At 39.7% G+C, this 23,582-nt stretch overlaps 2 protein-coding genes and 1 pseudogene across 2 annotated transcripts in view; 1 reads left to right on the top strand and 2 right to left on the bottom strand.

The window, feature by feature from the left end:
- LOC118938461 overlaps positions 1-23,582 on the bottom strand; it is a 942,996-nt pseudogene that overhangs the window by 326,327 nt on the left and 593,087 nt on the right.
- The window catches only part of LOC110515071 (NACHT, LRR and PYD domains-containing protein 3-like), a 390,541-nt gene that overhangs the window by 233,772 nt on the left and 133,187 nt on the right, over positions 1-23,582 (top strand). The gene's annotated exons all lie outside the window — the stretch shown is intronic.
- Positions 1,739-15,280, bottom strand: LOC110490700 (stonustoxin subunit beta-like). Its single transcript, XM_036942511.1, has 5 exons — positions 15,163-15,280; positions 8,288-8,355; positions 3,598-3,667; positions 2,761-2,807; positions 1,739-2,357 (listed from the first exon to the last, which is right to left on the bottom strand). The coding sequence occupies exons 3-5, from the start codon at positions 3,663-3,665 to the stop codon at positions 1,810-1,812; spliced, it is 663 nt and encodes a 220-aa protein (XP_036798406.1). The 5' UTR covers positions 3,666-3,667; positions 8,288-8,355; positions 15,163-15,280; the 3' UTR covers positions 1,739-1,809.

Genomic DNA, 23,582 nt, shown 5'->3' with positions numbered 1-23,582 from the left:
CAATCATGTACAGCAGCCCCCAGACAATCATGTACAGCAGCCCCCAGACAATCATGTACAGCAGCCCCCAGACAATCATGTACAGCAGCCCCCAGACAATCATGTACACCAGCCCCCAGACAATCATGTACAGCAGCCCCCAGACAATCATGTACACCAGCCCCCAGACAATCATGTACACCAGCCCCCAGACAATCATGTACAGAATCCCCCAGACAATCATGTACAGCAGCCCCCAGACAATCATGTACAGCAGCCCCCAGACAATCATGTACAGCAGCCCCCAGACAATCATGTACAGTAGCTCCAACTTCCCAGAATGGGTTCACAAGGCAATGATGAATATAGTTTATATGACCAATGATATATACTTGATACAATTACCCATCAAAACTTGTGTTACAAAATCACTTCTCATTGTGTACATAACTATCTAGTTAATGTTTTTTGGACGAACACCCTGTTGAGTTTCCTATTTACTAAAGAACAATCATTAAGACAAAACACACTGATGAGTGTCCTATTTATTAAAGAACAATCATTAAGACAAAACACACTGAGTTTCCTATTTACTAAAGAACAATCATTAAGACAAAACACACTGAGTTTCCTATTTACTAAAGAACAATCATTAAGACAAAACACACTGATGAGTGTCCTATTTATTAAAGAACAATCATTAAGACAAAACACACTGAGTTTCCTATTTACTAAAGAACAATCATTAAGACAAAACACACTGAGTTTCCTATTTACTAAAGAACCATCATTAAGACAAAACACACTGATGAGTGTCCTATTTACTAAAGAACAATCATTAAGACAAAACACACTGATGAGTGTCCTATTTACTAAAGAACAATTGTGTGTGTGTCCAGTGTGTGTCTAGTGTGTGTGTCGAGTGTGTGTCGAGTGTGTATGTGTGTCCAGTGTGTATGTGTGTCCAGTGTGTATGTGTGTCCAGTGTGTATGAGTCCAGTGTGTGTCTAGTGTGTGTGTCTAGTGTGTATGTGTGTCCAGTGTGTATGTGTGTCCAGTGTGTGTCTAGTGTGTGTGTCGAGTGTGTATGTGTGTCTAGTGTGTATGTGTCTAGTGTGTATGTGTGTCCAGTGTGTATGTGCGTCCAGTGTGTGTCTAGTGTGTGTGTGTCCGGTGTGTGTGTGTCCGGTTTGTGTGTGTATCCAGTGTGTGTATGAGTCCAGTGTGTGTGAGTGTGTGTGTTTGTCCGGTTTGTGTGTCTGTCCAGTGTGTGTATGTGTCCAGTGGGTGTGTGTCTAGTGTGTGTATGTGTCTAGTGTGTATGTGTGTCCAGTGTGTGTCTAGTGTGTGTGTGTCCAGTGTGTGTCGTGTGTGTGTGTCCAGTGTGTGTCTAGTGTGTGTGTGTGTCCAGTGTGTGTCTAGTGTGTGTTTGTGTGTCCGGTTTGTGTGTTTGTCCAGTGTGTGTGTGTCCAGTGTCTGTCTAGTGTGTGTGTGTCCGTGTGTCCGGTGTGTATGTGTGTGTGTGTGTGTGTGTGTGTATGGGGGTGTGGTGTGTGTGTGTGTGTGTGTCTGTGTATGGGGGTGTGGTGTGTGTGTGGGTGTGTGTGTGTGTGTCCAGCATCTGTGTGTGTGTCCAGTGTGTGTATGTGTCCAGTGTGTGTGTGTGTGTGTGTTTCCAGTTTGTGTCTAGTGTGTGCGTGTGTCCAGTGTGTGTGTGTGTGTGTCCAGTGTGTATGTGTGTCCGGTTTGTGTGTGTGTCCAGTGTGTGTGTGTGTGTCCAGTGTGTGTGTGTCCGGTGTGTGTGTGTGTGAGTCCAGTCTGTGTGTGTGTTCAGTGTGTTTGTGTGTCAGGTAATTTTTTCAGGGACACTGAGGAGTTTGTATAAAGCCTAAACCCTGGATAGAGGGGCTCAGTGAATGTGGAGGTGAATGTGTACAGGTGGGTCAGTGTGTCAGAGGAGGCTCTATAGAAGGACAGAGTGCCGGCTGGCCAGTCCAGATACACTCCTACTCTGTGGGAGCTGGAGGAGGGGACGTCTATGATAGTGTGATTATTATTGTGCCAGACAGTGTAACTTGTGTTATTGCAGTCCAGACTCCAGGACTCCATATTCCCACCAATCTTACATGCATTGCCCCCCCCTCTCCTGTTGATTCCTTTATATGTCACTCCTATACCAGCCCTTCTCCCACTCCACTCTACCTCCCAGTAACAGCGCCCAGTCAGACCCTCTCTACACAGCACCTGTTTACAGTCCTCAAATCTCTCTGAGTGATAAGGAGGTGTCAACGTTTCGCTATGTGTCACATTTCTGTTCTCCTCAGACAGAGAGAGTTGTTTGTTTACTGTGTTTGGGTCCAGTGTGAGATCACAGACATCTGATGGATGAAACCAGACACAATATTAGAAATCATCATCATTCACATTAGAATGTTAACTCACTTTTCACTAATTCATTTAATGTAGATGTTTCTAGGTATCAAAAGGAGAAGTTAAGGTAACTTGAGACTTGTTGAATGATCATATGTTATACTGTATGGTAATATAAAACACACTTATTCACATTAATTACACACACACACACACACACACACACACACACACACACACACACACACACACACACACACACACACACACACACTCCCTGATTTCTGCTTCTGTAGAACTACAGCTGATATTTAATATGACCAAGTCAGTAATGATGGTGGTCTTTGACTTTGACTGAACTTGAATTAAGACTTATTCTTAGTCATATTCTTCACAGCAGTCAACACTCACATTTTCTAAGTCCAGGTTTCATTCTGTTCTCTCCACCATGTTCCACACTGTAGAGGTAAGCAGAAGAACAGACAGTCATTGAGTGATACACATGAACTCTCACACACACACACACACACACACACACACACACACACACACAGGGAGGGAAATCATGAAAGAATCATTAATAATAATGAGTGAGAAAGTTACAGAGACTACAACAAAACATGGTAACCTCTCACCATTACCAATAACAGAGGATACAACAAAACATGCTAACCTCTCACCATTACCAATAACAGAGGATACAACAAAACATGCTAATCTCTCACCATTACCAATAACAGAGACTACAACAAAACATGCTAACCTCTCACCATTACCAATAACAGAGGACACAACAAAACATGCTAACCTCTCACCAATACCAATAACAGAGGATACAACAAAACATGCTAACCTCTCACCATTACCAATAACAGAGGCTACAACAAAACATGCTAACCTCTCACCATTACCAATAACAGAGGACACAACAAAACATGCTAACCTCTCACCAATACCAATAACAGAGGATACAACAAAACATGTTAACCTCTCACCATTACCAATAACAGAGGCTACAACAAAACATGCTAACCTCTCACCATTAACCTCAAATAAAAGGTGACATTCTGTACTGTCTCTTAATATGAAACATTATTTCTCAAATCCAAAATGCTGGAGCAAAGCACCACATTTAAAACTGTAATCTTCACTGTCCAAACACATATGGTGTGGACTATGTGTGTCTGGTAAACACATGTGGATCTGGTGAACAGTTATCACTTGTTGACCAACTACATGAATACTGACCTCAGAGTCTCCAGTCCATCAGAGAGCAGGTCCACACTTGAATCCACACTTGAATCCACACTTTCCATATCTATTCATAAATGAATGTATCATTATTATAAATGACAAATGATCAAAGTGTTGTTTGTAGAGAGAAACATTTACAGTAGAAATATTATAGTAGACTGACCCGACCAGTTTAAAAAGCAGTATCAGTCAGAAGACAGACAGTGAGGAATCAGATTTAGATTGTATTGAGTATACAGTCCACACCATATCTATTTAGACAGTGAGGTATCAGATTTAGATTGTATTGAGTATACAGTCCACACCATATCTATTTAGACAGTGAGGTATCAGATTTAGATTGTATTGAGTATACAGTCCACACCATCTCTATTTAGACAGTGAGGTATAAGATTTAGATTGTATTGAGTATACAGTCCACACCATCTCTATTTAGACAGTGAGGTATCAGATTTAGATTGTATTGAGTATACAGTCCACACCATATCTATTTAGACAGTGAGGTATCAGATTTAGATTGTATTGAGTATACAGTCCACACCATATCTATTTAGACAGTGAGGTATCAGATTTAGATTGTATTGAGTATACAGTCCACACCATATCTATTTAGACAGTGAAGCTAACATTTTAAATGTGTCTCTATACTCTAACATTTTAAATGTGTCTCTATACTCTAACATTTTAAATGTGTCTCTAGACTCTAACATTTTAAATGTGTCTCTAGACTCTAACATTTTAAATGTGTCTCTAGACTCTAACATTTTAAATGTGTCTCTAGACTCTAACATTTTAAATGTGTCTCTAGACTCTAGGGGGAAAAACATTTGAATCCCTTTTAAAATAAGATTGTAAGAAAATGTTCTGAATGCACTGTAGACAGATGCCTTTCACACCAAACATTGAATGACTCTGCTGTTGGATTTATCTATAGCACAAAAGGGATTTATTTACAAATATGAACTTGGTCTGAGCATGGAATGCTGATTGGTAGAAAGCCTCAAACCCTGAATGCTGATTAGTAAAAAGCCTCAAACCCTGAATGCTGATTGGTAGAAAGCCTCAAACCTTGAATGCTGATTTGCTGAAAGCCATTGTGTAAATCAACGTATACCATGGGTATTACAAAAAAATGATTACGTTGGTAACCAGTTTATAGATTGCTGTGTTATATTGGCCATATACCATGGTTAACGGCTGTATCCAGGAACTCTGCGTTGCGTCGTGCATAAGAACAGCCCTTAGCTGTGGTATTTTGACCCAGCATCATGTTGTGGGGGTGCTTTGCTGCAGGAGGGACTGGTACTTCACAAAATAGATGGCATCATGAAGCAGGAATTACGTGGATATATTAAAGCAACATCTCAAGACATCAGTCAGGAAGTTAAAGTTTGGTTGCAAAATAGTCTTCCAAATGGACAATGACCCCAAGCATACTTCCAAAGTTGTGGCAAAATGGCTTAAGAACAACAAGGTAAATTTATTGGAGTGGCCATCACAAAGCCCTGACCTCAATCACATAGAACATTTGTTGGCAAAACTGAAAAAGCAAGGAGGCCTACAAACCTGACTCAGTTACAGCAGCTCTGTCAGGAGGAATGGGACAAAATTCACCCAACTTATTGTGGGAAGCTTGTGGAAGGCTACCCGAAATGTTTGACCCAAGTTAAACAATTTAAAGGCAATGCTACCAAATACTAATTGAGTGTATGTTATCTTCAGAGCCACTGGGAATGTGATGAAAGAAGTCAAATCTGAAAAAATCATTATCTCTACTATTATTCTGACATTTCACATTCTTAAAATAAAGTGCTGATCCTATCTGACCTAAAACTGGAATTTTTACTTGGATTAAATGTCAGGAATTGTGAAAAACTGAGTTTAAAAGTATTTGGCTAAGCAGTATGTAAACTTACGACTTCAACTGTATATATAAATAATTTTTTGTGGGGGGGGGGGGGGGGGGGCTTGTCAGTTTTGCATGTTATTTTGGCATTATTATGTGTCACATATCAGTTTGCAAACAATGTATTTTGATTTCTCCAAAATGCATGTGTTTCAGTCTAGCTCAGTGCTTTCTGTGGTGGTGGGGCGAACCAGCAGAAAATAGGACCATTGCGCTGTGATTGGCTCAGTATTCTGTCACTCATGGGGACCTTATGCAATCACCAAGCTTCAGTTCTTAGTAAGCATTTCAGCCCTTTGGGACCTGCCATGGAGGTATATTACAAGTGCCCATCTGAGAAGGCTCAGGGTCATTGGCCACAGAAATGATGACAAATCACATTATATGTACAGTAGCTGTGATTGGACTGATCATGTCAACATCTTACTTTCACAATTTTAACTAGCAGTCATCAACATGAATCAAGTTGACAATCTACTGGCAAATCCTTTTTAATAATTTAAGTCATATGAAGAGAAATAATGAAGAAATAATGAAGAGAAAATATAGATAAAACATTTCGGTGCTCATCGGTCATTGGACATAAACATTACACAACAATTTAGAGATCGCAAATTCAACAATGAGTGGTTTGTAAGGAATCTGTGACTCTAAGCATTGCAAAGTCAGGAATGAACAGATAATACGTTTTGAATGGTCATTCAACTCAGAATTGTAAATCCGTCATCTTATCTTTGATGACAAAACTTGCCCACAAAGGACGCTTTCACTTTCCTGTTCAAACACATCACAACAATGTGAGTCCAAAAATGTGTTTTGCTACTTCATAAATTATGTGCCAGAGAGATGTGTATACTGTAGCTAAGAAAGTAATACTAAATGTTGTATAGTAGCCCATGTGCCTCACCCTTTTTTCACTAACGCGATATTGGTGTCCACATCACCAACGAACTATCATGGTCCAAACATACCAAGACAGTCGTGAAGAGGGCATGACAAAACCTTTTCCCCCTCAGGAGACTAAAAAGATTTGGCATGAGTCCCCAGATCCTCAAAAGGTTCTACAGCTGCACCATCGAGAGCATCCTGACCAGTTGCATCACCGCCTGGTATGGTTTCTGACCATAAGGCGCTACAGAGGGTAGTGCGAACGGCCCAGTACATCACGGGGTCAAGCTTCCTGCCATCCAGGACCTCTACAATAGGCGGAGTCAGAGGAAAGCCCATAAAATTGTCAGAGACTCCAGTCACCCAAGTTATAGACTGTTTTCTCTAGTACCCCACGGCAAGCGGTACTGGAGAGCCAAGTCTAGGACCAAAAGGCTCCTCAACAGCTTCTACCCCCATGCCATAAGACTGCTGAACAATTCATAAAATTGCCACCGGACAATTTACATTTCCCCCCCCTACCCCTTCAAACATTCAACCTCCAGCTGCGTACCCCCTCTAGCACCAGGGTCAGAGCACTCTCAAATGTTGTTTTTTGTCATCATTGTAAGCCTGCCACTCACACATTATATGATACATTTATAAAACATAAGATTGAGTGAGTTTTCATCTAAACCTGACTCGTGGAAAGTGTCAAAGAGCTCTCATAGGACCAATGCTATATAACAATTGTTTAGCACGAATGGAATGTTTTTTTGTTGTCAATTGTTCTCATTTATTAATTATCTCTTATAAAACATTTACTAACAGACTTGGAAACAGTCAGATGATTTAATGCATCACATGAACATGTAGTTGTGACATTTCATCTCCATGGTAACTGTCAATAAAAATAATAAGTCCTTGTTTGTTAAGGTAGTTGTAGACAGTACAGCAACAATAACAATAATAATAATAATAATAATAATAATAATAATAAGTCACTGTTTGTTAAGGTAGTTCTAGACAGTGCAGCAACACAAGGCCATGTCTCACACTTATTTTTATTAAATTAAAGTAGGCTATTTATTGTCTTTCAATCTGTTATTTTCTAAAAGTATCTGAGAATATAGACAGAAAGGCTAAAACGGGCATCTGAGGGGGAAATCATTGATCCATTCAAAGTTTATTTGCAACAAGTAAGAGATTTGAAAATATGTACATTTTATATTATGTAAAGTAGGCTAAGATATAATGTATAGTAGTGGGTTGTTAGTGATATGCAGATCGAGATCTATACCTCAGCTATAGCCTACATATCATAGATGACCAGTCTAAACCTGTTCAGGTCAGTTCACATAATGTTATAGTCCTACCAGTAGCAGGACAGAGAATGTACTGTATATAACCTACATATCATAGATGACCAGCCTAAACCTGTTCAGATCAGTTCACATAACGTTATAGTCCTACCAGTAGCAGGACAGAGAATGTACTGTATATAACCTACATATCATAGATGACCAGTCTAAACCTGTTCAGATCAGTTCACATAATGTTATAGTCCTACCAGTAGCAGGACAGAGAATGTACTGTATATAACCTACATATCATAGATGACCAGCCTAAACATGTTCAGATCAGTTCACAGAGACCATCAGGTTTGTCAACATGATAAGTGATCATAGCTCAAACCTACTCTGACTATTGAATGTCTGACATCGACTAACCTCATAATAGTGTGTAGAAAGCCAAGACCAACGAGGGTTTGCCCATCTTTCCTACGTCTCAACACATTTATCTGACTTCTAATGTACTGAGAAATATGTGTCACAGTTTCAACAGCCATTTTGTGACTGTGTAGGCTACAAACATCCTTTTAATTTCATATGAGGAAATCGCATAACTTACTGTCACTGGTGCAGCCGTATGTTTTCTTACAGATGAAGTAGCTTTCATAGGCAACTCATTCAACCAGCCTAAACAACAGTAAATAAAAGATGTCAAATGGTCAAAAGTGAATCCTGATAGAGTCATATACATGAGAGAGAGGTATATATATCCTGATAGAGTCATATACATTAGAGAGGTATATATATCCTGATAGAGCCATATACATTAGAGAGAGGTATATATATCCTGATAGAGTCATATACATTAGAGAGAGGTATATATATCCTGATAGAGTCATATACATTAGAGAGGTATATATATCCTGATAGAGCCATATACATTAGAGAGAGGTATATATATCCTGATAGAGCCATATACATTAGAGAGAGGTATATATATCCTGATAGAGTCATATACATTAGAGAGGTATATATATCCTGATAGAGCCATATACATTAGAGAGGTATATATATCCTGATAGAGCCATATACATTAGAGAGGTATATATATCCTGATAGAGCCATATACATTAGAGAGGTATATATATCCTGATAGAGCCATATACATTAGAGAGGTATATATATCCTGATAGAGCCATATACATTAGAGAGGTATATATATCCTGATAGAGCCATATACATTAGAGAGGTATATATATCCTGATAGAGTCATATACATTAGAGAGGTATATATATCCTGATAGAGCCATAGACATTAGAGAGGTATATATATCCTGATAGAGTCATATACATTAGAGAGGTATATATATCCTGATAGAGCCATATACATTAGAGAGGTAGATATATCCTGATAGAGTCATATACATTAGAGAGAGGTATACATATCCTGATAGAATCATATACATTAGAGTGGTATATATATCCTTATAGAGTCATATACATTAGAGAGGTATATATATCCTGATAGAGCCATATACATTAGAGAGGTATATATATCCTGATAGAGCCATATACATTAGAGAGGTATATATATCCTGATAGAGCCATATACATTAGAGAGGTATATATATCCTGATAGAGCCATATACATTAGAGAGGTATATATATCCTGATAGAGCCATAGACATTAGAGAGGTATATATATCCTGATAGAGTCATATACATTAGAGAGGTATATATATCCTGATAGTCATATACATTAGAGAGAGGTATATATATCCTGATAGAGTCATATACATTAGAGAGAGGTATATATATATCCTGATAGAGTCATATACATTAGAGAGGTATATATATCCTGATAGAGTCATATACATTAGAGAGAGGTAGATATATCCTGATAGAGCCATATACATTAGAGAGAGGTATATATATCCTGATAGAGCCATATACATTAGAGAGAGGTATATATATCCTGATAGAGTCATATACATTAGAGAGAGGTATATATATCCTGATAGAGTCATATACATTAGAGAGGTATATATATCCTGATAGAGCCATATACATTAGAGAGAGGTATATATATCCTGATAGAGCCATATACATTAGAGAGAGGTATATATATCCTGATAGAGTCATATACATTAGAGAGGTATATATATCCTGATAGAGCCATATACATTAGAGAGGTATATATATCCTGATAGAGCCATATACATTAGAGAGGTATATATATCCTGATAGAGCCATATACATTAGAGAGGTATATATATCCTGATAGAGCCATATACATTAGAGAGGTATATATATCCTGATAGAGCCATATACATTAGAGAGGTATATATATCCTGATAGAGCCATATACATTAGAGAGGTATATATATCCTGATAGAGTCATATACATTAGAGAGGTATATATATCCTGATAGAGCCATAGACATTAGAGAGGTATATATATCCTGATAGAGGCATATACATTAGAGAGGTATATATATCCTGATAGAGCCATATACATTAGAGAGGTAGATATATCCTGATAGAGTCATATACATTAGAGAGAGGTATACATATCCTGATAGAATCATATACATTAGAGTGGTATATATATCCTTATAGAGTCATATACATTAGAGAGAGGTATATATATCCTGATAGAGTCATATACATTAGAGAGGTATATATATCCTGATAGAGCCATAGACATTAGAGAGGTATATATATCCTGATAGAGCCATAGACATTAGAGAGGTATATATATCCTGATAGAGTCATATACATTAGAGAGGTATATATATCCTGATAGTCATATACATTAGAGAGAGGTATATATATCCTGATAGAGCCATATACATTAGAGACATGTATCTATATATATCCTGATAGAGTCATATACATTAGAGAGGTATATATATCCTGATAGAGTCATATACATTAGAGAGAGGTAGATATATCCTGATAGAGCCATATACATTAGAGAGAGGTATATATATCCTGATAGAGCCATATACATTAGAGAGAGGTATATATATCCTGATAGAGTCATATACATTAGAGAGAGGTATATGTATCCTGATAAAGTCATAGAGAGAGGTATATATATCCTGATATAGCCATATACATTAGAGAGGTATATATATCCTGATAGAGCCATATACATTAGAGAGAGGTATATATATCCTGATAGAGTCATATACATTAGAGAGGTATATATATCCTGATAGAGTCATATACATTAGAGAGGTATATATATCCTGATAGAGTCATATACATTAGAGAGGTATATATATCCTGATAGAGCCATAGACATTAGAGAGGTATATATATATATATATCCTGATAGAGTCATATACATTAGAGAGGTATATAGATCCTGATAGAGTCATATACATTAGAGAGGTATATTTATCCTGATAGTCATTAGAGAGAGGTATATATATCCTGATAGAGTCATATACATTAGAGAGAGGTATATATATCCTGATAGAGTCATACACATGAAAGACAGGTATTTTGCTACAGATGTAGGATCTTAATTTGAGACAGTTTACTACAACAAACATATTATGTGGATTATAATTAACATTTTAAAGTGGAAAGTGGAAATTACAAACTTCAGAAGCCTTTTAAAACATCAAATACACTGCAAGTTTTAGTTTTCCTGCAACAGGGTGATCAAATTCAGATCCTACATCTGTACAGAGATTATGCCTTTATCTGAAAAAGGAAGTTTGAGTTATTAGCAATGAAGTTGCTAACTGTCAGCTGCTGTAAACCTCTGTGATTGGATGTTATAGACCCCAATCTGAACAGTTTCTTCCCTGTGGTTATAGCCTTTAGCTCTATGCTCAGTCTACCTAGTTCAATATATTGTTGTACGTAAACTTTGTGCAACCTCCACCGCCTGTATTCTGTCTCTTAATGTTTTCTTTCACTAGCAGCACCATGTCACCATGTTAAATAATGTGTACAGATGTAGGATCTTTCCAACTCTGAGGACATGTCATTGTGATGTCATTTATTACATTTCAACCTGTTGATGAAGGCAACTAGAAGGCTGAACCCAGAAGACAACTCTAAATCAACACTTACTGATATTATCCTAAAATCCTTTCACTCGTATTATTGTGTCTCTTAGTTCAACGAATGTCGGGCAGCCTGTGCTGTTAATATAGTTGAAAACAGCAGGCAGGGAGGTCAACACCCTACGGGCAGCCTGTGCTGTTAATATAGTTGAAAACAGCTGGCAGGGAGGTCAACACCCTACGGGCAGCCTGTGCTGTTAATATAGTTGAAAACAGCTGGCAGGGAGGTCAACACCCTACGGGCAGCCTGTGCTGTTAATATAGTTGAAAACAGCAGGCAGGGAGGTCAACACCCTACAGACAGCCTGTGCTGTTAATATAGTTGAAAACAGCAGGCAGGGAGGTCAACACCCTACAGGCAGCCTGTTCTGTTAATATAGTTGAAAACAGCAGGCAGGGAGGTCATCACCCTACAGGCAGCCTGTGCTGTTAATATAGTTGAAAACAGCAGGCAGGGAGGTCAACACCCTACAGGCAGCCTGTTCTGTTAATATAGTTGAAAACAGCAGGCAGGGAGGTCATCACCCTACAGGCAGCCTGTGCTGTTAATATAGTTGAAAACAGCAGGCAGGGAGGTCAACACCCTACAGGCAGCCTGTGCTGTTAATATAGTTGAAAACAGCAGGCAGGGAGGTCAACACCCTACAGGCAGCCTGTGCTGTTAATATAGTTGAAAACAGCAGACAGGGAGGTCAACACCCTACAGTCAGCCTGTGCTGTTAATATAGTTGAAAACAGCAGGCAGGGAGGTCAACACCCTACAGGCAGCCTGTGCTGTTGATATAGTTGAAAACAGCAGGCAGGGAGGTCAACACTCTACGTATTGCACCAATAGGGTTAACCCACATGGTGGGAATTGTTACCTGGCTCACACAAAAGCATGTCTCAGACACCAATGTAGCTAAAATTGTGACGTGGCTCATATAGTGAGTGTCACTACACTATAGAGGAACTATGATACAATTACATTATCATATGAAATGTAGAGGAACTATGATATAATTACATTATCATATGAAATGTAGAGGATCACTACACTATAGTGGAACTATGATATAATTACATTATCATATGAAATGTAGAGGATCACTACACTATAGTGGAACTATGATATAATTACATTATCATATGAAATGTAGAGGATCACTACACTATAGTGGAACTATGATATAATTACATTATCATATGAAATGTAGAGGATCACTACACTATAGAGGAACTATGATACAATTACATTATATGAAATGTAGAGGATCACTACACTATAGAGGATCTATGATATAATTACATTATCATATGAAATGTTAAATGTAGAACTATAATATCTGAATGTTGATATATTGAATTTGACTTGATCACGTCCAGTCAGCTCCATGTTGTATGATTAAACTGACACCAACCTGTCTCAGTAGAAGTAGACTGTTAGGAGTGTTATACTGTCATTCACTATACTAACATTACACCAGACATGTAATGTATCTACTGTTAGGAGTGTTATACTGTCATTCACTATACTAACATTACACCAGACATGTAATGTATCTACTGTTAGGAGTGTTATACTGTCATTCACTATACTAACATTACACCATACATTTAATGTATCTACTGTTAGGAGTGTTTTACTGTCATTCACTATGCTAACATTACACCAGACATTTAATGTATCTACTGTTAGGAGTGTTATACTTCACTATACTAACATTACACCATACATTTAATGTATCTACTGTTAGGAGTGTTTTACTGTCATTCACTATACTAACATTACACCATACATTTAATGTCTCTACACACTTTACAATAATCCCTGGCAGGATTCTCACCTTGTAGCCTGAATTCACAAACAGAACATGTCAAGACATTGAGATATTTTCTGTTGTGTTCTGTATATTCTGATGGATGAGGCCTGAGCTGGAATGTGAAGCTAACTGAAGCTGGCTAACTTTAGAAAACCAGTATATCTAGCTAGTATCATAATTTACCCCTCAGGCTACGTTCAGGTTTCAGCATCAGGCAGGTATCAACATGCCGAGTCGTAGGCAACAACCTGGGTTGTATTCATTAGTTTACTCCACAGCCAACGTTTTTTTACTCTAAAAACTGTACAACGTGACCTAAACGGTTTCTGTTGCCAAACGTTTTGCTAAGGTGGGCACTAATGAACACACACAACCTGTTTTGAGGAAGTGTAAGTTGATGTTAGTCTTTCCACAATAATTATTTGTCTCTCTTTCACACAACAAACCTTCCTCAGTGAAAAGCATTAACAGCAGATTTGAAAGAGAACATGTTTGTTTGTTGATTGTTGTGTTTTAAGTCTTTTGAGAAGACAAGTCTAAAGACCTATGATACAGAAGGAGATCAGCCTGGTCTATAGACCTATGATACAGTAGGAGATCACCCTGGTCTATAGACCTATGATACAGTAGGAGATCACCCTGGTCTATAGACCTATGATACAGTAGGAGATCACCCTGGTCTATAGACCTATGATACAGTAGGAGATCACCCTGGTCTATAGACCTATGATACAGTAGGAGATCACCCTGGTCTATAGACCTATGATACAGTACACTCTTAGAATAAAGGGTTCCAAACAGGTCCTCCGTCTGTCCCCATAGGAGAATGCTTTTGGGTTCCAGGTAGAATTCTCCTGGTTTCTATGTAGAACCCTCTGTGGAAAGGGTTCTTCATGGAACCCAAAAGGTACCAAAAAGGGTTCTCCTATGGGGACAGCCAAAGAACCCTTTTAGATTCTAGATAGTGTAGGAGTGATCACCCTGGGAAACACAGATGGGCACAGAACAAATTCACCCCACGCATCTAATTTATATTGAAAACATTTTAAGGAGAGTAGGACTATTATAACACTGTCCACCAGAAATATCATCAACTATATGAATACACATAACAATATCATCAACTATATGAAAACACATAACAATATCATCAACTATATGAATACACATAACAATATCATCAACTATATGAATACACACAACAATATCATCAACTATATGAATACACATAACAATATCATCAACTATATGAATACACACAACAATATCATCAACTATATGAATACACATAACAATATCATCAACTATATTAATACACATAACAATATCATCAACTATATGAACATACACAACAATATCATCAACTATATGAATACACACAACAATATCATCAACTATATTAATACACATAACAATATCATCAACTATATGAATACACATAACAATGTCATCAACTATATGAATACACGCAACAATATCATCAACTATATGAATACACGTAACAATATCATCAATTATATGAATACACATAACAATATCATCAACTATATGAATACACATAACAATATCATCAACTATATTAATACACATAACAATCGTCGTCTTACCTTTTATCTCTCAATAGAAACAGAGTCTGGATGATCATCAGGTCGTCAAAAGTTACTTTCATTTGCTCTGCTCATTTACATATCAGGTTCTGCCTGTTCTCTCTCCCTCCCTCTCTCTTTATAGCTCTCTCACAATGTGTCTTGGCATACATTCTACAACTGTCTGGAACTCTATTCTTCTGTCTCTCTCCATCACTTTCTCTGTGTCGTCTGTTGCTGTCTCTGTGTCTTGTCTGATGTCTCACCATCATATCCTATTCTGTTGCTGTCTCTGTGTCTTGTCTGGTGTCTCTCTCCATCATATACTATTCTGTTGCTGTCTCTGTGTCTTGTCTGGTGTCTCTCTCCATCATATCCTATTCCTCTGTTGCTGTCTCTGTGTCTTGTCTGGTGTCTCTCTCCATCATATCCTATTCTTCTGTTGCTGTCTCTGTGTCTTGTCTGGTGTCTCTCTCCATCGTATACAATTCTGTAGCTGTCTCTTTGTCCTGTCTGGTGTCTCTCTCTATCATATCATATTCTGTTGCTGTCTCTGTGTCTTGTCTGGTGTCTCTATCATATCATATTCTGTTGCTGTCTCTGTGTCTTGTCTGGTGTCTCTCTCCAGCATATCCTATTCTGTTGCTGTGTCTGTGTCTTGTCTGTGTCTCACTCCATCACCTGAAACTGTTGAGGGTTAGGCCTGCTACAATACAACTTTTACAACATGACAACACAACTACATAACACCATTAAATACAGTTGAGGGTTACTACAATACAACATGACAACACAACTACATAACACCATTAAATACAGTTGAGGGTTACTACAATACAACATGACAACACAACTACATAACACCATTAAATACAGTTGGAATGTAGTTATAACTCTCCAACTGTTTCCATCAAACAGAAAAACAACAATAAATCTGGATCAACACATTTACATTTCTAGATGCTGCACTTTGCTGTTTCATTACCCAGACAGCTGTTTAAGGTCAGACCAAGGCAGAGTGTAGTATCAATACTTAGGGGTCATAGGTCATACCAAGGCAGAGTGTAGTATCAGTACTTAGGGGTCATAAGTCAGATCAGTGGTCATGGCTGATATGCATGGACTAGGAAACAAACTTTGAAGCCATTTTTCTCAGATTCACTATTTGTGTAGATGCTGTTTGTCTCTGTAGGACAGTAGTTCAGGTGGCTGTTTGTCTTTGTAGGACAGTAGTTCAGGTGGCTGTTTGTTTTTGTAGGACAGTAGTTCAGGTGGCTGTTTGTTTAGATGCTGTTTGTCTTTGTAGGACAGTAGTTCAGGTGGCTGTTTGTGTAGATGCTGTTTGTCTCTGTAGGACAGTAGTTCAGGTGGCTGTTTGTCTTTGTAGGACAGTAGTTCAGGTGGCTGTTTGTGTAGATGCTGTTTGTCTTTGTAGGACAGTAGTTCAGGTGGCTGTTTGTCTCTGTAGGACAGTAGTTCAGGTGGCTGTTTGTGTAGATGTTGTTTGTCTTTGTAGGACAGTAGTTCTGGTGGCTGTTTGTGTAGATACTGTTTGTCTTTGTAGGACAGTAGTTCAGGTGGCTGTTTGTGTAGATGCTGTTTGTCTTTGTAGGACAGTAGTTCAGGTGGCTGTTTGTGTAGATGTTGTTTGTCTTTGTAGGACAGTAGTTCTAGTGGCTGTTTGTGTAGATGCTGTTTGTCTTTGTAGGACAGTAGTTCAGGTGGCTGTTTGTGTAGATGCTGTTTGTCTCTGTAGGACAGTAGTTCAGGTGGCTGTTTGTGTAGATGTTGTTTGTCTTTGTAGGACAGTAGTTCAGGTGGCTGTTTGTGTAGATGTTGTTTGTCTTTGTAGGACAGTAGTTCAGGTGGCTGTTTGTGTAGATGTTGTTTGTCTCTGTAGGACAGTAGTTCAGGTGGCTGTTTGTCTCTGTAGGACAGTAGTTCAGGTGGCTGTTTGTGTAGATGCTGTTTGTCTTTGTAGGACAGTAGTTCAGGTGGCTGTTTGGTGTCTCTCTCCATCATATCCTATTCTTCTGTTGCTGTCTCTGTGTCTTGTCTGGTGTCTCTCTTCATCGTATACAATTCTGTAGCTGTCTCTTTGTCCTGTCTGGTGTCTCTCTCTATCATATCATATTCTGTTGCTGTCTCTGTGTCTTGTCTGGTGTCTCTATCATATCATATTCTGTTGCTGTCTCTGTGTCTTGTCTGGTGTCTCTCTCCAGCATATCCTATTCTGTTGCTGTGTCTGTGTCTTGTCTGTGTCTCACTCCATCACCTGAAACTGTTGAGGGTTAGGCCTGCTACAATACAACTTTTACAACATGACAACACAACTACATAACACCATTAAATACAGTTGAGGGTTACTACAATACAACATGACAACACAACTACATAACACCATTAAATACAGTTGAGGGTTACTACAATACAACATGACAACACAACTACATAACACCATTAAATACAGTTGGAATGTAGTTATAACTCTCCAACTGTTTCCATCAAACAGAAAAACAACAATAAATCTGGATCAACACATTTACATTTCTAGATGCTGCACTTTGCTGTTTCATTACCCAGACAGCTGTTTAAGGTCAGACCAAGGCAGAGTGTAGTATCAATACTTAGGGGTCATAGGTCATACCAAGGCAGAGTGTAGTATCAGTACTTAGGGGTCATAAGTCAGATCAGTGGTCATGGCTGATATGCATGGACTAGGAAACAAACTTTGAAGCCATTTTTCTCAGATTCACTATTTGTGTAGATGCTGTTTGTCTCTGTAGGACAGTAGTTCAGGTGGCTGTTTGTCTTTGTAGGACAGTAGTTCAGGTGGCTGTTTGTTTTTGTAGGACAGTAGTTCAGGTGGCTGTTTGTTTAGATGCTGTTTGTCTTTGTAGGACAGTAGTTCAGGTGGCTGTTTGTGTAGATGCTGTTTGTCTCTGTAGGACAGTAGTTCAGGTGGCTGTTTGTCTTTGTAGGACAGTAGTTCAGGTGGCTGTTTGTGTAGATGCTGTTTGTCTTTGTAGGACAGTAGTTCAGGTGGCTGTTTGTCTCTGTAGGACAGTAGTTCAGGTGGCTGTTTGTGTAGATGTTGTTTGTCTTTGTAGGACAGTAGTTCTGGTGGCTGTTTGTGTAGATACTGTTTGTCTTTGTAGGACAGTAGTTCAGGTGGCTGTTTGTGTAGATGCTGTTTGTCTTTGTAGGACAGTAGTTCAGGTGGCTGTTTGTGTAGATGTTGTTTGTCTTTGTAGGACAGTAGTTCTAGTGGCTGTTTGTGTAGATGCTGTTTGTCTTTGTAGGACAGTAGTTCAGGTGGCTGTTTGTGTAGATGCTGTTTGTCTCTGTAGGACAGTAGTTCAGGTGGCTGTTTGTGTAGATGTTGTTTGTCTTTGTAGGACAGTAGTTCAGGTGGCTGTTTGTGTAGATGTTGTTTGTCTTTGTAGGACAGTAGTTCAGGTGGCTGTTTGTGTAGATGTTGTTTGTCTCTGTAGGACAGTAGTTCAGGTGGCTGTTTGTCTCTGTAGGACAGTAGTTCAGGTGGCTGTTTGTGTAGATGCTGTTTGTCTTTGTAGGACAGTAGTTCAGGTGGCTGTTTGTGTAGATGCTGTTTGTCTCTGTAGGACAGTAGTTCAGGTGTCTGTTTGTCTTTTAGGACAGTAGTTCAGGTGGCTGTTTGTCTTTGTAGGACAGTAGTTCAGGTGGATGTTTGTCTTCGTAGGACAGTAGTTCAGGTGGCTGTTTGTCTTTGTAGGACAGTAGTTCAGGTGGTTGTTTGTGTAGATGCTGTTTGTCTTTGTAGGACAGTAGTTCAGGTGGCTGTTTGTGTAGATGCTGTTTGTAGGACAGTAGTTCAGGTGGCTGTTTGTCTCTGTAGGACAGTAGTTCAGGTGGCTGTTTGTCTTTGTAGGACAGTAGTTCAGGTGGCTGTTTGTGTAGATGCTGTTTGTCTTTGTAGGACAGTAGTTCAGGTGGCTGTTTGTGTAGATGCCGTTTGTCTTTGTAGGACAGTAGTTCAGGTGGCTTCCCTTGCCCTTAGTCTACCTCCTGTCTATCCTATCGTCATGGTTAAACCTTCCTGAAAGCAATGACACCATACTTTGCTGAAACCTGTTCTGCCAGTTCATGTCCTTAAAGACTAGAATGTTCCAATGTGGTTACCCAAAGAGATGACAAGATAGTTCACACATTCCTCCTCCAGGGTTACTGTCAAACAGATATGTGACATTTCTGGTTGGTCAATAACATGAGAATGTTTTTCTGCAGTGAGAATGTAATGCAAGTCAAGGTGTCATTGGGTGAATGTCAACAAGGTTTATAACCAACATTGTTAACCTTTCTGATCTCCCCATCCCGGATCCGGGATCGTGAATACAGACTCAAGCTCATTACCATAACGCAACGTTAACTATTCATGAAAATCGCAAATGAAATGAAATAAATATGCTAGCTCTCAAGCTTAGCCTTTTGTTAACAACAATGTCATCTCAGATTTTCAAAATATGCTTCTCAACCATTGCAAAACAAGCATTTGTGTAACAGTATTGATGGCTAACGTAGCATTTAGCATTAGCATTCAGCTGGCAACATTTACACAAAAAAACAGAAAAGCATTCAAATAAAATCATTTACCTTTGAAGAACTTCAGATGTTTTCAATGAGGAGACTCTCAGATAGCAAATGTTCAGTTTTTCCTGAAAGATTATTTGTTTAGGACAAATCGCTCCGTTTTCTGCGTCACGTTTAGCTATGAAAAAACCCCTGTATCCAGGATTGTGTAAATCTATCAGCAAGCTCATTAGCATAACACAACGTTAACTATTTATGAAAATCGCAAATGAAATGAAATAAATATGCCATCGCTCAAGCTTAGCCTTTTGTAAACAACACTGTCATCTCAGATTTTCAAAATATGCTTCTCAACCATAGGAAAACAATCATTTGTGTAAAAGTAGCTAGCTAGCGTTAGCATTTCGCGTTAGCATTTAGCGTTAGCATTAGCGTTAGCATCCAGCACGCAACATTAACAAAAACATAAAAGCCTTCAAATAAAATCATTTACCTTTGAAGAACTTCTGATGTTTTCAATGAGGATACTCTCAGTTAGATAGCAGATGCTCAGTTTTTCCAAAAAGATTCCTTGTGTATTAGAAATAGCTCCGTTTTATACATCACATTTGGCTACCAAAAAAAATCCATAAATTCAGTCCTCAAAACGCAAACTTTTTTCCAAATTAACTCCATAATATCGACTGAAAACATGGCAAACGTTGTTTAGAATCAATCATCAAGGTGTTTTTCACATATCTCTTCATTGATACATCGTTCTTGGACACATGCTTTCTCCCCTGAATCAAATGGTAAAGTAGAAGCAGCTGGCAATTGCGCACCGAATTCGACGCAGGACACCAGGCGGACACTTGGAAAATGTAGTCTCTTATGGTCAATCTTCCAATGATATGCCTACAAATACGTCACAATGCTGCTAAGACCTTGGGCGAACGACAGAAAGTGTAGGCTCATTCGTTGCGCAATCACAGCCATATAAGGAGAGAATGGAAAACAGAGCTTCAGAAATTCTGCTAATTCCTGGGTGATGCATCATCTTGGTTTCGCCTGTAGAATGAGTTCTGGGGCACTTACAGACAAATTGCAGATTCTGAAACTTCAGAGTGTTTTCTTTCCAAAACTGTCAAGAATATGCATAGTCGAGCATCTTTTCGTGACAAAATATCGCGCTTAAAACGGGAACGTTTTTTATCCAAAAATGAAATAGCGCCCCTGTTGTAATTGAGAAAGAATTGTAATGTTTTATTGTCACATGCAGTGAAAAGTGTTGTTTTACAGGGTCAACCATAGTAGTACGGTTCTCCTAGAGCAAAATAGGGTTGGGTGCCTTGCTTAACGGCACAGATTTTCACCTTGACGGCTTGGGTATTCGAACCAGTGACCTTTCGGTTACTGGCCCAACACTCTAATCGCAAGCAATCTGACCACACTATACCAGTACATATTTGTCCCCACCAGTTTGATTATTAGAATGTGATAAAAAATGAACCAATGGTGTGCTTTAGGACCATGTGGACACCTCCTAGTAGTGGGGTAGTTAGGAGTGTTTATCAGACCATGTGGACACCTCCTAGTAGTGGGTAGTTAGGAGTGTTTATCAGACCATGTGGACACCTCCTAGTAGTGGATAGTTAGGAGTGTTTATCAGACCATGTGGACACCTCCTAGTAGTGGGTAGTTAGGAGTGTTTATCAGACCATGTGGACACCTCCTAGTAGTGGGTAGTTAGGAGTGTTTATCAGACCATGTGGACACCTCCTAGTAGTGGGTAGTTAGGAGTGTTTATCAGACCATGTGGACACCTCCTAGTAGTGGGTAGTTAGGAGTGTTTATCAGACCATGTGGACACCTCCTAGTAGTGGGTAGTTAGGAGTGTTTATCAGACCATGTGGACACCTCCTAGTAGTGGGGTTGTTAGGAGTGTTTATCAGACCATGTGGACACCTCCTGGTGGTGGGGTTGTTAGGAGTGTTTATCAGACCATGTGGACACCTCCTAGTGGTGGGGTTGTTAGGAGTGTTAATCAGACCATGTGGACACCTCCTAGTGGTGGGGTAGTTAGGAGTGTTTATCAGACCATGTGGACACCTCCTAGTGGTCTGGTTGTTAGGAGTGTTTATCAGACCATGTGGACACCTCCTAGTAGTGGGGTAGTTAGGAGTGTTTATCAGACCATGTGGACACCTCCTAGTGGTGGGGTAGTTAGGAGTGTTTATCAGACCATGTGGACACCTCCAAGTGGTCTGGTTGTTAGGAGTGTTTATCAGACCATGTGGACACCTCCTAGTGGTGGGGTTGTTAGGAGTGTTTATCAGACCATGTGGACACCTCCTAGTAGTGGGGTTGTTAGGAGTGTTTATCAGACCATGTGGACACCTCCTAGTAGTGGGTAGTTAGGGGTGTTTATCAGGCCATGTGGACACCTCCTAGTAGTGGGGTTGTTAGGAGTGTTTATCAGACCATGTGGACACCTCCTAGTAGTGGGTAGTTAGGGGTGTTTATCAGGCCATGCGGACACCTCCTAGTAGTGGGGTTGTTAGGAGTGTTTATCAGACCATGTAGACACCTCCTAGTAGTGGGTAGTTAGGGGTGTTTACCAGAACATGTGGACACCTCCTAGTGGTGGGGTTGTTAGGAGTGTTTATCAGACCATGTGGACACCTCCTAGTGGTCTGGTATTTAGGAGTGTTTATCAGACCATGTGGACACCTCCTAGTGGTGGGGTTGTTAGGAGTGTTTATCAGACCATGTGGACACCTCCTAGTGGTCTGGTTGTTAGGAGTGTTTATCAGACCATGTGGACACCTCCTAGTGGTCTGGTTGTTAGGAGTGTTTATCAGACCATGTGGACACCTCCTAGTGGTGGGGTTGTTAGGAGTGTTTATCAGACCATGTGGACACCTCCTAGTGGTGGGGTTGTTAGGAGTGTTTATCAGACCTCGTGGACACCTCCTAGTGGTCTGGTTGTTAGGAGTGTTTATCAGACCATGTGGACACCTCCTAGTGGTGGGGTTGTTAGGAGTGTTTATCAGACCATGTGGACACCTCCTAGAGGTGGGTAGTTAGGAGTGTTTATCAGACCATGTGGACACCTCCTAGTGGTGGGGATGTTAGGAGTGTTAATCAGACCATGTGGACACCTCCTAGTGGTCTGGTTGTTAGGAGTGATAATCAGACCATGTGGACACCTCCTAGTGGTGGGGTTGTTAGGAGTGTTAATCAGACCATGTGGACACCTCCTAGTGGTCTGGTTGTTAGGAGTGTTTATCAGACCATGTGGACACCTCCTAGTGGTCTGGTATTTAGGAGTGTTTATCAGACCATGTGGACACCTCCTAGTGGTGGGGTTGTTAGGAGTGTTTATCAGACCATGTGGACATCTCCTAGTGGTCGGGATGATAGGAGTGTTTATCAGACCATGTGGACACCTCCAAGTGGTGGGGTTGTTAGGAGTGTTTATCAGATCATATGGACACCTCCTGGTGGTGGGGTTGTTAGGAGTGTTTATCAGACCATGTGGACACCTCCTAGTGGTGGGTTGTTAGGAGTGTTTATCAGACCATGTGGACACCTCCTAGTGGTCTAGTTGTTAGGATTGTTTATTAGACCATGTGGACACCTCCTAGTGGTCTGGTTGTTAGGAGTGTTTATTAGACCATGTGGACACCTCCTAGTGGTGGGTTGTTAGGAGTGTTTATCAGACCATGTGGACACCTCCTAGTGGCGGGGTTGTTAGGAGTGTTTATCAGACCATGTGGACACCTCCTAGTGGTGGGGTTGTTAGGAGTGTTTATCAGACCATGTGGACACCTCCTAGTGGTGGGGTTGTTAGGAGTGTTTATCAGACCATGTGGACACCTCCTAGTTGTTAG

Source organism: Oncorhynchus mykiss, chromosome 13, assembly GCF_013265735.2.
Source record: "Oncorhynchus mykiss isolate Arlee chromosome 13, USDA_OmykA_1.1, whole genome shotgun sequence".
Lineage (NCBI taxonomy): Eukaryota > Metazoa > Chordata > Actinopteri > Salmoniformes > Salmonidae > Oncorhynchus > Oncorhynchus mykiss.
The sequence above is the reverse complement of the archived record's forward strand: the minus strand, read 5'-3'. Positions and strand labels throughout refer to the sequence as shown.